Below are 13,802 nucleotides of genomic sequence, written 5' to 3'. Positions count from 1 at the left end.
GAAAATTATCCTTTTATTTTGACTTCTCAAGCATCTCAAGTATTCTACTTAGATGACCCGAAGTTACGAAATCAATGACGAGTAGTACAAAAATATTCTCCAAGAAATATATATGATGTTATCCCTCAGGCGAAAGGACAAGATAAAGAAGAAAATGACCCCTCTACTCAAGAAGCATACCAAGAGAGTTAACACGCCTTCAATTTGTTTGTGGATTTGAGCCAGTATGAGAAGATATTGAGGCTGAAATTGTTGATGCGACAGTTGAGAAAAATGTTAAATCATCTGAAGTATCTACAGATGATGAGAGCGAATTGTCAAATGAAACTGATACAGATTATGATAGACCAATTATGTGTTAACATTACACTTGATGACAAATATTTTACTTAATAAATGTATCAGTAGTTTGAAATTATCCTGCCAAAGAGGAAGGAAGTTCGCAACCCATCTCCACCTGTTCCTAGCTCTCTTTTAGACTCACCATTAGAGATTGACTTTACAGAACAAGGTAAAAATTTAATACTCATAAAAGTTATTAATTAAGGTCCTATAATAGACATATAAATAAAATTGATTACAATGTTATATTTTATAGAGTTTACAGTACAATCTCGTCAAGGTTAATGCACCACTAGATGGGTGACGTTGGAAAAATATTGGAATGTGGGTAAGATCAAGGTTAACATTTCTGACGAATGTACCGGGGGCGAATGACAACCAACAGCTTGGCTTGCATCTCATGTGGGTGCTCTTACATGAACTTACGCACCTTTGGTAACGACTTCATGGAAGAAAGTCCCCCGAGATATTAAAGAGTTTATCAAGAAGCGTTGTTTGGTAATGTTTAAAACATTGATTTAGTATAATAAATTTCTATATTTTACTTAAATTTAGAATATTATAAATGATAATGTGTTTGTGACTATTTTTTAAGGATGATTTCAAATTAAATTTTTGTCAGAGAGATGAGCGTAAGATTGTGGAAGAGCTTATGGATAATACATTCCGCAAATATAAGGCAATGTGTCATGAGCATTACAATAAGTTTGAGAAGAATGAAGATGCACGCCAGCATTCTTTTCAGGATGTCCGACCTTCTGAATGAGAAAAACTTTATGACATGTTTGAGGATCCATCACATCAGGTATTACATTTAATTATTTTATTTGTCCTATTTGTCATTTTACTTCATAATATTTTCAATTTCTTTGCAGGAGCGAAGTTTTATAAAAAAACAAATAGATCAAAATTAAAAATTAATCATCATGCAAGCTCAAGATATTTCCATCGTCTCTCTAAGAAATTAGTATTGCTATTTTTTTTATTGGATATAGTTAATTATTTGGATGAATCATCATGACTTTATTTCTTAACACATTTATTGTAGCAAGATTCAGATACCAATTATGATCTAATAAAATTATATGATGCATCGCACACTGATCGTAATGGAGAGTGAACTCATCCTGATACTCGTGAAAATTATGTAAGTATTATAACCTGTTTTTATTAAATATATTAGAGTATTTATGACGATATTAATTCTTTATCTTATATATATATAGGATAAAATGATTGTCCTACGTGCTGAATCTGCGTCAGATCAAAATTCCTTAACAAGTGATATTGATATTTTTACACAAGTTCTGGGTCAACGTTCAAGATATTTGAGGGGTTTGAATCGCTGTGTAAAGCCTTCTCCCTCTTCTTCTTCTTCTGGGAATGCATCTATGACTTTTATAGCGCTAGAGAATGCGAATTCCAAAATCGAAGAATTGACTGCAAGGCAGCACGAGTTAGAGGCTCAACTGGCAAAACAAGCAGATATGGAGATGCGCCTCAAACAACATGAAGAACAACAAGAAGAGTTTAGAAGACAGATGCAACTCCAAATGAAGCAGCTTATGCAACAATACAGGCCTCCAAGCAACTGATGTTTTTTGCGTACATATTTTGGGATTATCTATTTATGTACGAACAATGTCCGTCTCACGGTTATTTATTTAGTTTGCACTTATTATAAAACTTTTGTGAGTATTAAACAGTTTCTACTGTATTTTTTCAAATATTATGAATATCTATTTAGTTTTTTATTATTGATTTTAAATAAATAGTTATCGTTCGAACGGTAACATAATGTTTGAACATAATTTATTTTCATCGAGTTCGAACGATCAAATAACGTTCAAACGTCATTTATCTCCGAAGTGTTTGAACATAACTTATACCGTTCAAACCAATATACCGTTCGATCTGATCCTTTACCATTCGAACGCAAAGCTACGTTCATGTCGTTCGAACAAATTCATGTTTGTTCGAACATATTTTGTAATCGTTCAAACACGTTACTATTGTTTGAATTTAAAATTGTTTTCATTTAAACGATATTCTACGATGAATTTCAACTATGATAAAAGAAATTTTCATTCGAATATATTCAAACAGATTCTTTTAATTTTATCTCAAAATATATTTTTAAAAATAAAATGATAGTTTTCATTCTAATATTATATGCACGAGCTTGGAAAGATTTTTTTTTTTTGTTCCAAAACATCATTTCGGTTGTAGTGCCGACTGGGTTAGGTAGCACCGCTCCTACTGTATATATCTACAATTCTTGACCAGTGGCCTCGTGGAAAGGTCTACTTTAGAGTTTAGTCACGTGGGCTTCAACCTAACCCTAAAAGCGGTAATGATGGCCGCACGATCTTTATATATTTCATGCCGCTTGGAGCAACTTTACGTATCTATCACACGCAGCCTTGCTTTTATTTGCATATGCAAAACCCCCTAATATTAGTGGCCACTACTGCTAGCTGCTGCAAGCCTGCAACGCCATGGCCCTAGACATATTTCTTCTCCGGGAACTTGTCACCGCCATTTTCCTCTTCTTAATCTCCCACTTTTTCATTCGTACACTCCTCAGAAAAAGTGCTCGAAAACTGCCACCGGGCCCTAAAGGTTGGCCGGTTATAGGGGCTCTTCCCCTACTAGGAAGCATGCCCCATGTAACCCTAGCCAAGTTGTCACGACAGTACGGACCCGTTATGTACCTAAAAATGGGCACTTGTAACATGGTCGTGGCCTCTACCCCGGATGCTGCACGAGCTTTTCTCAAAACCCTAGACCTAAATTTCTCCAACCGTCCACCGAATGCTGGCGCAACGCATTTGGCGTATGGTGCTCAGGACATGGTGTTTGCGGACTATGGACAGAGGTGGAAGTTGCTTAGGAAGTTGAGCAACTTGCACATGCTTGGAGGGAAGGCTCTGGAGGACTGGGCTCAGGTTCGAGCGGCCGAGCTCGGGCACATGCTAAGAGCGATGTGCGAGTCTAGCAGGCAAGGGGAGCTGGTGGTGGTGCCGGAGATGTTGACGTACGCTATGGCGAACATGATAGGGCAAGTGATACTGAGTCGACGAGTGTTTGTGACGAAAGGGCTGGAATCGAACGAGTTTAAGGACATGGTGGTGGAGCTCATGACTTCAGCTGGGTTCTTTAACATCGGAGATTTCATACCATCCATTGCATGGATGGATTTGCAGGGGATTGAGCGAGGAATGAAGCGCTTGCACAAGCGGTTCGATGTGTTGCTGACGAAGATGATTGAGGAGCACTCAGCTTCGGCACATGAACGCAAGGGAAAGCCAGATTTCTTAGACGTTGTCATGGCTAACCGAGACAACGTCTCTGCAGGCGAGAGGCTGAGCTTGACCAACATTAAGGCCCTCCTGTTGGTAAGTACGAATAATATTCGTCATTAATCGAGAGTATGTTAATTAGGAAGTAGTCAATTCATGAAGGGTTAACTGTGATTTAATAACTTTTCTTAATTAGGAAGTAGTCGTTTTTAATTTTGGTAAGTTGCCAGGTAGGTACGTTGCTAGGACCTAGATATGGATAACATAGCTAGGACCTATATGTGGATAACATCTTAGACTATTAAGTGTCAGGTCTGCTGCTGGGCGCTCTAACACTTAAAAAAGATCGCGCCGTAGTTTAAGCTTTCGTTTGTAGTTTAAATTTATCTCTAATTTTAATATAAAATATAATAAATAATTTAATTTTTTTAAATTTTAAAATAATAATATTAAAAAATAATATTTTATTAATATTTTATCTTTTTAATTCAATTTATTTTAATATCTAAATATAGATAATAAAAATCTTTTATAATTTTTTTAAATTTTAATATAAAATATAATAAATAATTTATTTTTTATAAATTTTAAAATAATAATATTAAAAATAATATTTTATTTAATTTTTATCTCAAACCATCAAAATAAACAAAACATAACTAAATTGTTTAATTCATCCGCCGTAAAAAAAATTCACCTCGTAATTCGTAAGGAATATTTTCTTGTAACACTCCTGCATATAAAAATATATATATATATATATATATATATGAGTATTACGGGTCCTGAATTTAAAATTAAAAAAATATTTCGAATAATATGATTTTTTTATATATTTTTTAATCATCATAAAAATTTTTTAAAAAATAAAAAATTCATAACATCAATAAAAAATATTTTTTTAATCATTCAATAAAAAAGAAAACAATCTCAATCAAGACATTTTTTAAATTCTAAATTCAGAATCTAAAGTATTTCTCTATATATATATTTTCTTTATTTGTACACTGACAGGTATAACTAATTTGAGTCGTAGATTAATTTGGGAATTCAGTGGGTATAAACAAGTATCAATTATTATTTTTAATTAGCTGCTTTTTCGGAAACGATTTAATAAGTTATTATATATATAACTTTAATTATGTGAGATAAGAAAAATATGTAAATATCGTTTAATTTTTTTTAAAAAAAGTTAGTAATTACGAGATAAAAATAAAAGAATTAATTTTTAATATTAGACTTTACTCTTTTTCAAAATGATTATGCGACGTTTGTACAATATTTCATGATGATATGTAGCATTACTCTATCGTATAAATATTTACAATATATATATGTATGAAAGCATGTACAATATGTATTAAGGAAAATACTGGAGACCGAGGAAATGGAATCCCAAATCCATTGATACTATTTTTATTTTTATTTTAAAAAAATTAATAGTTAAAGAAGTGTTTATTAATTAATGAATTGGCTTTTTTTAATATATTTAAAGATGATTAAAAAATATGTGAAAAAAAAAATCCACCCTGTTAATAATATTATACGATTGTTTTTTGATGATTTTTTTTTTTATTATTATTTGAAGAACTTATTTACGGCCGGAACTGATACATCATCAAGCATAATAGAGTGGGCACTAGCGGAGATGTTGAAAAACCCAAGCATCCTGAGGCGGGCGCACGAGGAGATGGATCGAGTGATTGGAAAGAACCGACGCCTGGAGGAAGCAGACATATCAAAGCTCCCATATCTTCAGGCCATATGCAAAGAAACCATGCGAAAGCACCCGTCTACGCCTCTAAACCTGCCCCGGGTCTCAACCCAAGCATGCGAGGTTAATGGCTACTACATTCCCAAGAACACTAGGCTTAGTGTGAACATTTGGGCAATAGGAAGAGACCCTGACGTGTGGGAAAACCCCTTGGACTTTACACCAGAAAGGTTTTTAACAGGAAAAAATGCAAAAATCGACCCAAGAGGAAATGATTTCGAGTTGATCCCATTTGGAGCTGGAAGGAGGATCTGTGCTGGGACTAGGATGGGAATTGTGCTAGTGGAGTACATTCTTGGGACATTGGTTCACTCTTTTGACTGGAAATTACCGAAAGGTGTTGAATTAAACATGGAGGAATCCTTTGGACTTGCCTTGCAGAAAGCCGTTCCCCTTGCAGCTATAGTTAGCCCACGTCTGTCTTTGAGTGCATATGCTTCTTGATCACGAATCGAAGTCTCGAGGTTGCTGATCAAAGTTGATCTATTTAATAAGACCTTTATTAGCAATCTGTTGCCTTTTAATAAGAACTTTCACATGAATGCCGTTTTCTGTACGCATGTTGGTCTACTTGATGTTAGTAATCGAGTTATGTGGCTTTATGAATCATGACGTTTTTAGAAGTATCTACCAGCTGCTAGCTTTCTGGCGGGGAAAGAAAAAAAAAAAATCGATTTCATGTCCCACTGTTAATTAATGTGCTGTAAAAATTAATGGAACTCAATTCATTTTTAATTAGTAATGTCGTGGTCTATAAATTTTCTCAAGAAAAACTTTATTCATCATCAATATTTTTAGGAGAATCATTTTGATACTCGTAGATATATAGATCATGTTGCAGAGGCTCAAGATCAGTGCATGCTGCATGCAGCAGGCATGTTTCTATAATTCTCTTAACTCTTAAGTCTCATTTGTTTTTACAGATGAAATGAGATTAGTTGAGATAAAAGTTAAAAATTGAATAAAATATTATTAGAATATATTTTTTTAATATTATTTTTATTTTGAGATTTGAAAAAATTGAATTGTTTATTTCATTTTTTGTGAAATTTAAAAAATTTATAATCATTAGATAAGATGAAAATGGTTGTAAAAACAAATAATACATTAGTTTTTTTAGATGTACCATTAATTAGCTTGTAAAAAAAAAACAGGTTTTGGGTCTCTGATAGTTAGTTTTGATTTATTAGACTTGCGTCCAAGCAATTGCAGAGACTAACTTTAAAAAGAGTGAACTCGCCGTCTGTGGGATTCGAACCCACGACCACATGGTTAAAAGCCATGCGCTCTACCGACTGAGCTAAGACGGCTATACATTCATAAAGTTTCAATATACTTATATTACTTTAAACAAAAAAAAAAAGAGCCTCCCATTGTCTCCCACTTGTCTGTATTATCATCGGGCCGAAAAAAGCCCAGCTTCGGTTTGCTACAATAATGCCAAAGAAAATATCCATGATTTACTACATTCGGTGCCTGTACGCCAAACTCAAGCCGTCCAATAACCCAGCCCCTTAATGTTGCTCGAAGCCCATTTTCTCCCCCCCTTTCCTCCTTTTTTTTTTTGAAAAATAACCTCATAAACTTTCCATTTACCTTTACGTAGTACAGTTTGTATCACCAAATAGGCATCCCACAGTGAAGTTTGGGACCTCTTCTATCCAAACTTGTTCTTCCCCAATCTCTAAAGCTTTTTTTGTTGAAGTATGAGCTATCATATTCTTTTTTCTAATAGCAAATTGTAAAAACCAATTTGTCCTAATTCTGAAATGAAACTTAACATCTTCAATGATAGAACTAAAATCAAATACAACTTCATCTTCACTATGTACAGCCTCGATCACTCCCTTTGCATCACCCTCAAAAATGGCATTTTGAATGTTGAGATCTGAGTATAGTTCCATTGCTTTCCTCAAGGCAAAACTTTCTGCAACTGCTACAACCACCAAAGTCTCTCCTTCTTCATCCCTTATTATAATCTCAATCCTCATTCTCTTCTTTTTTACATCTAAAGAGGCATCACAATTAACCTTAACAAAACCCCTTGTTGTTTTTCCCAAGCCACCAACTGCAGCATTGAATTACTCTGTTGTGCACTATTCTGTCTCCCTTGATGAACTTGAATCTGAGATTCATGGTACTCTTGTAGAGCTACCCTTGTAGCAATGAAGGAGTTTCTAGGGCAACACAATCTCTTTTCAAAAATTCATTCATTTCTCCTAAGCCAGACTTTTCTTAACATCATCACCATATCTTCCAGCTGATTTTCTTTAGACTGCTCCTGAGTTGCTTCCATAGTTCCAAGAAGTTTATTTCTGATCTAGTCCATTTCTTGACATAACTTGCATCCATGCCCTATAAGTCATTTGTTGCAGAGCACTCCCACAACACATGTGTGAGAGATTCTTCTTCTGCATCACACATAGGGTATCTTTTATCCATTGTCACCTTCCTCTTGTACAAATTCTCTTTTGTTGGTTGCAAGTTATTTGTAACTTTCCATAAAAATAGCCTTGTCATGCCTGGCACCTCAAGGTCACATATGCTCCTCCATCTGTCATCTACTTTCCTCTCTGATGAGCTCTCTGCTTTATTTCTCTCTTTTAACTCCAAGTGAAAAAAGTAAACACTTCTAACCATAAACAAACCCTTCTTAACTAGCTGGTCCCCAAGAAATCTTGTCCTTTGCTCTACCTCTGCTCAAAGGCAAGCTAAGGATCTGTTCAACTTCTTTAACAAAAAAGATGGCTCTGATTTTTGTTTCATCCCACTCTTCCTTCTGACTGACAATCAATTCTTCAAGTTTGGCCTCATTTTGCAACATGGTCACTGGGGACTGTACAGCATATGAAATGGGTCCATTTTGATCCTCATATATTTTTCTCATTTCCATCCCCCACTTTCCACCTTAACCCTTCTTTCAAGAGGTCCCTAGTAGACCACATGCTCCTCCAGACCAGAGAAAAATGGGTGCCCAACTTAACATCCAAAAACCTTCCATGTCTGAAATATTTTTCTTTAAGTAACACTGCAGCCAATGAAAGAGGGTATTTGAATATCCTTCACCCTTGTTTAGCAAGGAGTGCAACATTAAAACTCTCTAAATCCCTGAATCACATCCCCCCTCTCCCTTTCTACATACTCATATTCTCTCATTTGCTCCACACCATCCCTCTCCCATCCTATTGTTTCCCCCACCAGAATTTAGAGAGCATTACATTGATCTCCTTGCACAATTTATTTGGGAGTTTAAAGACCATCATAGTATAAGTTGGGATGGACTGCAATACTGCCTTAATGAGCACTTCTTTCCCAGCTTGAGACAAGAAATTATTTTTTCAACTAGACATTTTCCGCCAGATCTTCTCTTTAAGGTTTCTAAAAGTGTTAAACCTTGATCTCCCTACCAAAGCAGGAAGTCCAAGATATTTTTCATAGGTGTCACAAACAAAAGAATTATCAGCTTCCTTTATGGCCTACTTAATTGATAATTGAGTATTGTTGCCTGTACGCCCAACTCAAGCCGTCCAATAACCCAGCGCATTAATGCTGCTCGAAGCCCATTTTCTCCCCCTCTTTCCCCCTTATATTTTTTTTTTAAAATAACCTCAAACTTTCCATTGATCTTTACGTGTTACAGTTTGTATCACCAAACAGGCATCCCACAATGAAGTTTGGGACCTCTTCTATCCAAACTTGTTCTTCCCCTATCTCTAAAGCTTTTTTTGTTGAAGTATGAGCTATCATATTCTTTTCTCAAATAGCAAATTGTAAAAAGCAATCTGTCCTAATTTTGAAATGAAACTTAACATCTTCAATGATTGAACTAAAATAAAATATGGCTTCATCTTCACTATGTACAGCCTCAATCACTCCCTTTGCATCACCCTCAAAAATGGCATTCTGAATGTTGAGGTCTGAGTACAATTCCATTGCTTTCCTCAAGGCAAAACTTTTTGCAACTACTACAGTCCCCACATTAGTCTTATGATCACACATAGCCACCAAAGCCTCTCCTTCTTCATCCCTTATCATAACCTCAATCCTCATTTTCTTTCTTTTTACATCTAAAGAGGCATCAAAATTAACCTTAACAAAACCCCTTGCTCGTTTTTCCTAAGCCATCAACTGCTGCATTGAATTACTCTGTCATGCACCATTTTGCCTTCCTTGATGAACTTGGATCTGAGATTCATGGTACTCTTGTAAAGCTGCCCTTGTAGCAATGAAGGAGTTTCTGGGGCAACACAATCTCTTTTCAAAAATCCATTCATTTCTCCTAAGCCAGACTTTTCTTAACATCATCGCCATCTCTTCTAGCTGATTTTGTTTAGTCTGCTCTTGAGTTGATCACATAGTTTCAGGAAGTCCATTTCTAATCTAGTCCATTTCTTGACATAACTTGCATCCATACCCATAAGTCATTTGCTGCAGGGCACTCCCACAACACATGTATGAAAGATTCTTCTTCTGCATCACACATAGGGCATCTTTTATCCACTGTCACCTTCCTCTTGTACAAATTCTCTTTTGTTGGCAGCAAGTTATTTGCAGCTTTCCATAAAAATAGCTTTGTCATGACTGGCACCTCAAGGTCCCATATGCTCCTCCATCTGTTATCTACTTTCCTCTCTGATGTGCTCTCTCATTTGCTTCTCTCTTTTAACTCCAATTGCAAAAAGTAAGCACTTCTAACCGTAAACAAACCCTTCTTAGCTAGCTGGTCCCCAAAAGATCTTGTCCTTTGCTCTACCTCTGCTCAAAGGCAAGCTAAGGATCTGTTCAACTTCTTTAACAAAAAAGATGGCTCTGATTTTTATTTCATCCCACTCTTCCTCTTGACTGACAATCAATTCTTCAAGTTTGGCCTCATTCTGCAACATGGTCACTAGGGACTATACAGCATATGAAATGGATCCATTTTGATCCCCATATATTTATCTCATTTCCATCTCCCACTTTCCGCCTTAACCCTTCTTTCAAGAGGTCCCTAGTAGACCATATGCTCTTCCAAACCAGAGAAGAATGAGTGCCCAACTTAACATCCAAAAAACTTCCTTGTCTGAAATATTTTTCTTTAAGTAACATTGCTGCCAAAGAAAGAGGGTATTTGAATATCCTTCACCCTTGTTTAGCAAGGAGTGCAACATTAAAACTCTCTAAATCTCTGAATCACATTCCCCCTCTCCCTTTCTGCATACTCATATTCTCTCATTTCCTCCACACCATCCATCTCCCTTCCTGCTATCTCCCCACCAAAATTTAGAGAGCATTACAATGATCTCCTTGCACAATTTATTTGGGAGTTTAAAAACCCTCATAGTGTAAGTTGGGATGGATTGCAACACTGCCTTAATGAGCACTTCTTTCCCAGCTTGAGACAAGATATTATTTTTTCAACTAGACATTTTCTACCAGATCTTCTCTTTAAGGTTTCTAAAAGTATTAAACCTTGATCTCCCTACCATAGCAGGAAGTCCAAGATATTTTTCAGAGGTGTCACAGACAAAAGAATTATCAGCTTCCTTTATGGCCTGCTTAATTGACAATTGAGTATTGTTGCTGAAAAACACAGAAGTTTTGTCTTTGTTAAGGACCTGTCTAGAGGACTTCTCAAATACAAGCAATACTTCTTGGATTTTCCTCCATTCTTCAATTTTTGCTCTTCCAAATAAGATACAATCAGATGATTGATACTAGTTCCCCCTTGAGCCACTTGCACCCCTCTTGTAAGCTTACTCTTCTGATAAAAATCCATCAAACTACTCACTCTCTCAGCACAGACAATGAACAGATAAGGTGACAGTGGGTCACCTTTTCTCAATCCTCTTGAAGGCCAAAACTTATGGCCAGGTACCCCATTTATCAAAACTAAGTATGAGACAGATTTTACACATTTCATCACCAACTCTACCCACTGGTCACAGAACCCAAGTTTAGTCAACCCAGCCTCAAAAAATCCAACTCCACATGATCATTGGCCTTAGACATGTCTAACTTCATGGCCATACTTCCTACTTTCCCTTTCTTTATGCTCTTCATTGAGTGCAATAACTCATAGGCCACCATGACATTGTCATTTATCATTCTACCAAGTAGGAGAGCACTTTGAGAATGGGAGATTATCTCAGCTAAAACATATTTGAACCTATTTGTAATTACTTTAGAAACTATTTTGTATATTGCATTACACTTCTTCAGCCACTACGCCCTATTATCAAACTTATGGGTCTGTATTCAGTAACTTTTTTGGGGGATTCAATTTTTGGGATCAAGGCTATATAGGTATAATTGAGGCATCGATTAATAGGGTTACCATTCAAAATATCTAGTGCAGCTCTACTCATTTCTTCAGCCACTACGCCCTAGTGATTTTGATAGAAACAAGGACCAAATCCATCTGGTCCAAGGGCTTTTAATGGAGCCATTTGTTTCACTGCTTCTTCCACTTCTACTGATCTGAACCTTCTTGACAACCTTTCATTCATCTCTATAGTTACCCCCTTATTGATGCCCACAAGACATCTTTCAATGTCATCTGGACTTGATTTTATAGTTTGAAACAGCTTGCCAAAAAACCCTCTAAAAGTTTCTTCCACCTTCTTAAAACCAGCAAAAGATATACTACTTTCATTTTCCACTTCTTTAAAGAAATTTCTTTTTCTTCTTTGATTAGTCAGTGCCCTCCTCTTATCTACCTTGTCACCATCCATACTAAGCCTAACTCTTTCCTCCTTATTGCCTTTTATCTTACGAGTTACATTTTTTAAAGGTTCATTTTCCTAAATAATAATAACATGATAGAGAATGAATTTCATCCTGTATTTGTACTTTCTCGAACCCTCATGTAGCAAGTAAGCTTATTTTTGAGTGTTTGATAAAATGCCTGAACGAGGATGGACAAACTACCTTTGTTATTGAAACTATTTCGATCTTACATGTAAAGACATTTTGTTTTGTCCTTTTTTTTGTTTCTACTAGTGGGAGGAGACTTGAGAGGCACGTGCCCAATACCTAAAACTATTCATCTAGGCTGAGTTTTTATCCGGCCCAGTTCAACTGGGTTTCGATCCAGAACCAGCATCACCACTAACTGACCCAACCCAGGCCGGTTATGGTATTACACCCGGGTACCGGATTTTAACCCTGGTACCCGGTTTTAATAAAAAAATAACTGAGCCTAACTCTAAGCGCCCACCGGTGTGATTTGAAATGATAATATTGACCCTTCATTAATCTTATCTCTCTGCTCTCCTCTCTCTCTGCTCTCCCCCTCGATCCATGAAACCCTAGCCTTCTCCTTCAAGTTTTGATGTTGTCTCTCTCTCTATCTATCGCCACTGGCCGAACTTTCGATCGGTAAGTCTCTCTTCGCTATCACTTTGGTAAGTCTCTCTTCTCTCTCGATCTATGAGCAATGCCTTTGAACAAATCTTATGTGGGTATAGAGTATATACAGTTATTTTTCTAGATCTGCTATTTTTTGTTAAACATGGGGTTTTTTTTTTTTTAAGTTTTTGAGGGTTTACGTTTTGGTTCTTCTAACTCTCATGATTTGTTGTTAATAGCCATATAAATGAATGATCAGAGATCTGCTCTTTGTTTGCCCCAAAATGATAATTAACTGCCATGCATTTGCCTGCTCTTTGATGTTATAAATAACATTAAATAACGTTATACATTATAGGCATGATCAAATGATGTTATTAACTTATTATACATAAGATTTTAAATAAAATAAACTTACTCTTAAAAGACATTATTTCCTTCCCCCTTCTTTGTTTTCTCTCTCATATTTAACCCAACTCTTTTTTTTTTTTTTTTTAAGTTCAAAAATTGATTCAACATGTTAATGAACTAGTTAAATATTCAACGTTTGATTGATTCATGTCGTTATTGATGGGTTCCTTTGCAGCATTAGTAATTTGGTCTGTTTCCTTTCCCTTTTGTTTTGTATTTTGATTTTAGCTTTCTCTATGTTTAGATTCTCTAGAAAACCTAATTTCACAATTAATAATTTGGATTATGTAAAACCCTAACATGTGGATTTCCGATTTAGAAACCCTAACAATATCACAATTATCGGTAAGAATTGGACTCAACGGGCTTAGAAATTAGGTTTAAGTAAGAGTTCAAAAGCGTGCTTAAAGTCTAGGCTAATATCAAATCTACACACTCGCTTGTATGATTGAGACAAGGGACACAAATAAGAGTAGGCCGGGACATGGCGCGAGGATCATGACAACTCAACCGTATAGGAGGGGGAATGATACACGTATAATTCTTTTTACAACTATTTATATAACTATATTTTAAATTGAGAATATTTTTATAAATCGATACTACTTTTATATATAAACTATTTTACGAAATTACTCATAATT

General features: G+C 35.7%; 1 protein-coding gene and 1 non-coding gene across 2 annotated transcripts; one reads left to right on the top strand and one right to left on the bottom strand.

Annotated features, from left to right (window-relative positions):
• Nucleotides 1-2,749: 2,749 nt before the first annotated feature.
• LOC109000585 (flavonoid 3',5'-hydroxylase 2-like) lies at nt 2,750-6,153 on the top strand. Its single transcript, XM_018977514.2, has 2 exons — nt 2,750-3,740; nt 5,233-6,153. The coding sequence occupies exons 1-2, from the start codon at nt 2,841-2,843 to the stop codon at nt 5,860-5,862; spliced, it is 1,530 nt and encodes a 509-aa protein (XP_018833059.2). The 5' UTR covers nt 2,750-2,840; the 3' UTR covers nt 5,863-6,153.
• A 502-nt stretch (nt 6,154-6,655) lies between these two features.
• TRNAK-UUU lies at nt 6,656-6,728 on the bottom strand. Its single transcript has one exon. It is a non-coding gene; the product is annotated as a tRNA-Lys (tRNA).
• Between the last annotated feature and the right edge of the window lie 7,074 nt (nt 6,729-13,802).

The sequence above is a fragment of the Juglans regia genome, chromosome 14, assembly GCF_001411555.2.
Source record: "Juglans regia cultivar Chandler chromosome 14, Walnut 2.0, whole genome shotgun sequence".
NCBI lineage: Eukaryota > Viridiplantae > Streptophyta > Magnoliopsida > Fagales > Juglandaceae > Juglans > Juglans regia.
This window is presented reverse-complemented; position numbering and strand designations above follow the sequence as displayed.

Coding starts and splice junctions, on each gene's coding strand:
- LOC109000585 (XM_018977514.2), top strand. CDS start 2,841: ATGGCCCTAGACATATTTCTTCTCCGGGAACTTGTCACCGCCATTTTC. Junction 3,741..5,232: donor ACATTAAGGCCCTCCTGTTG/GTAAGTACGAAT, acceptor TATTATTTGAAG/AACTTATTTACGGCCGGAAC.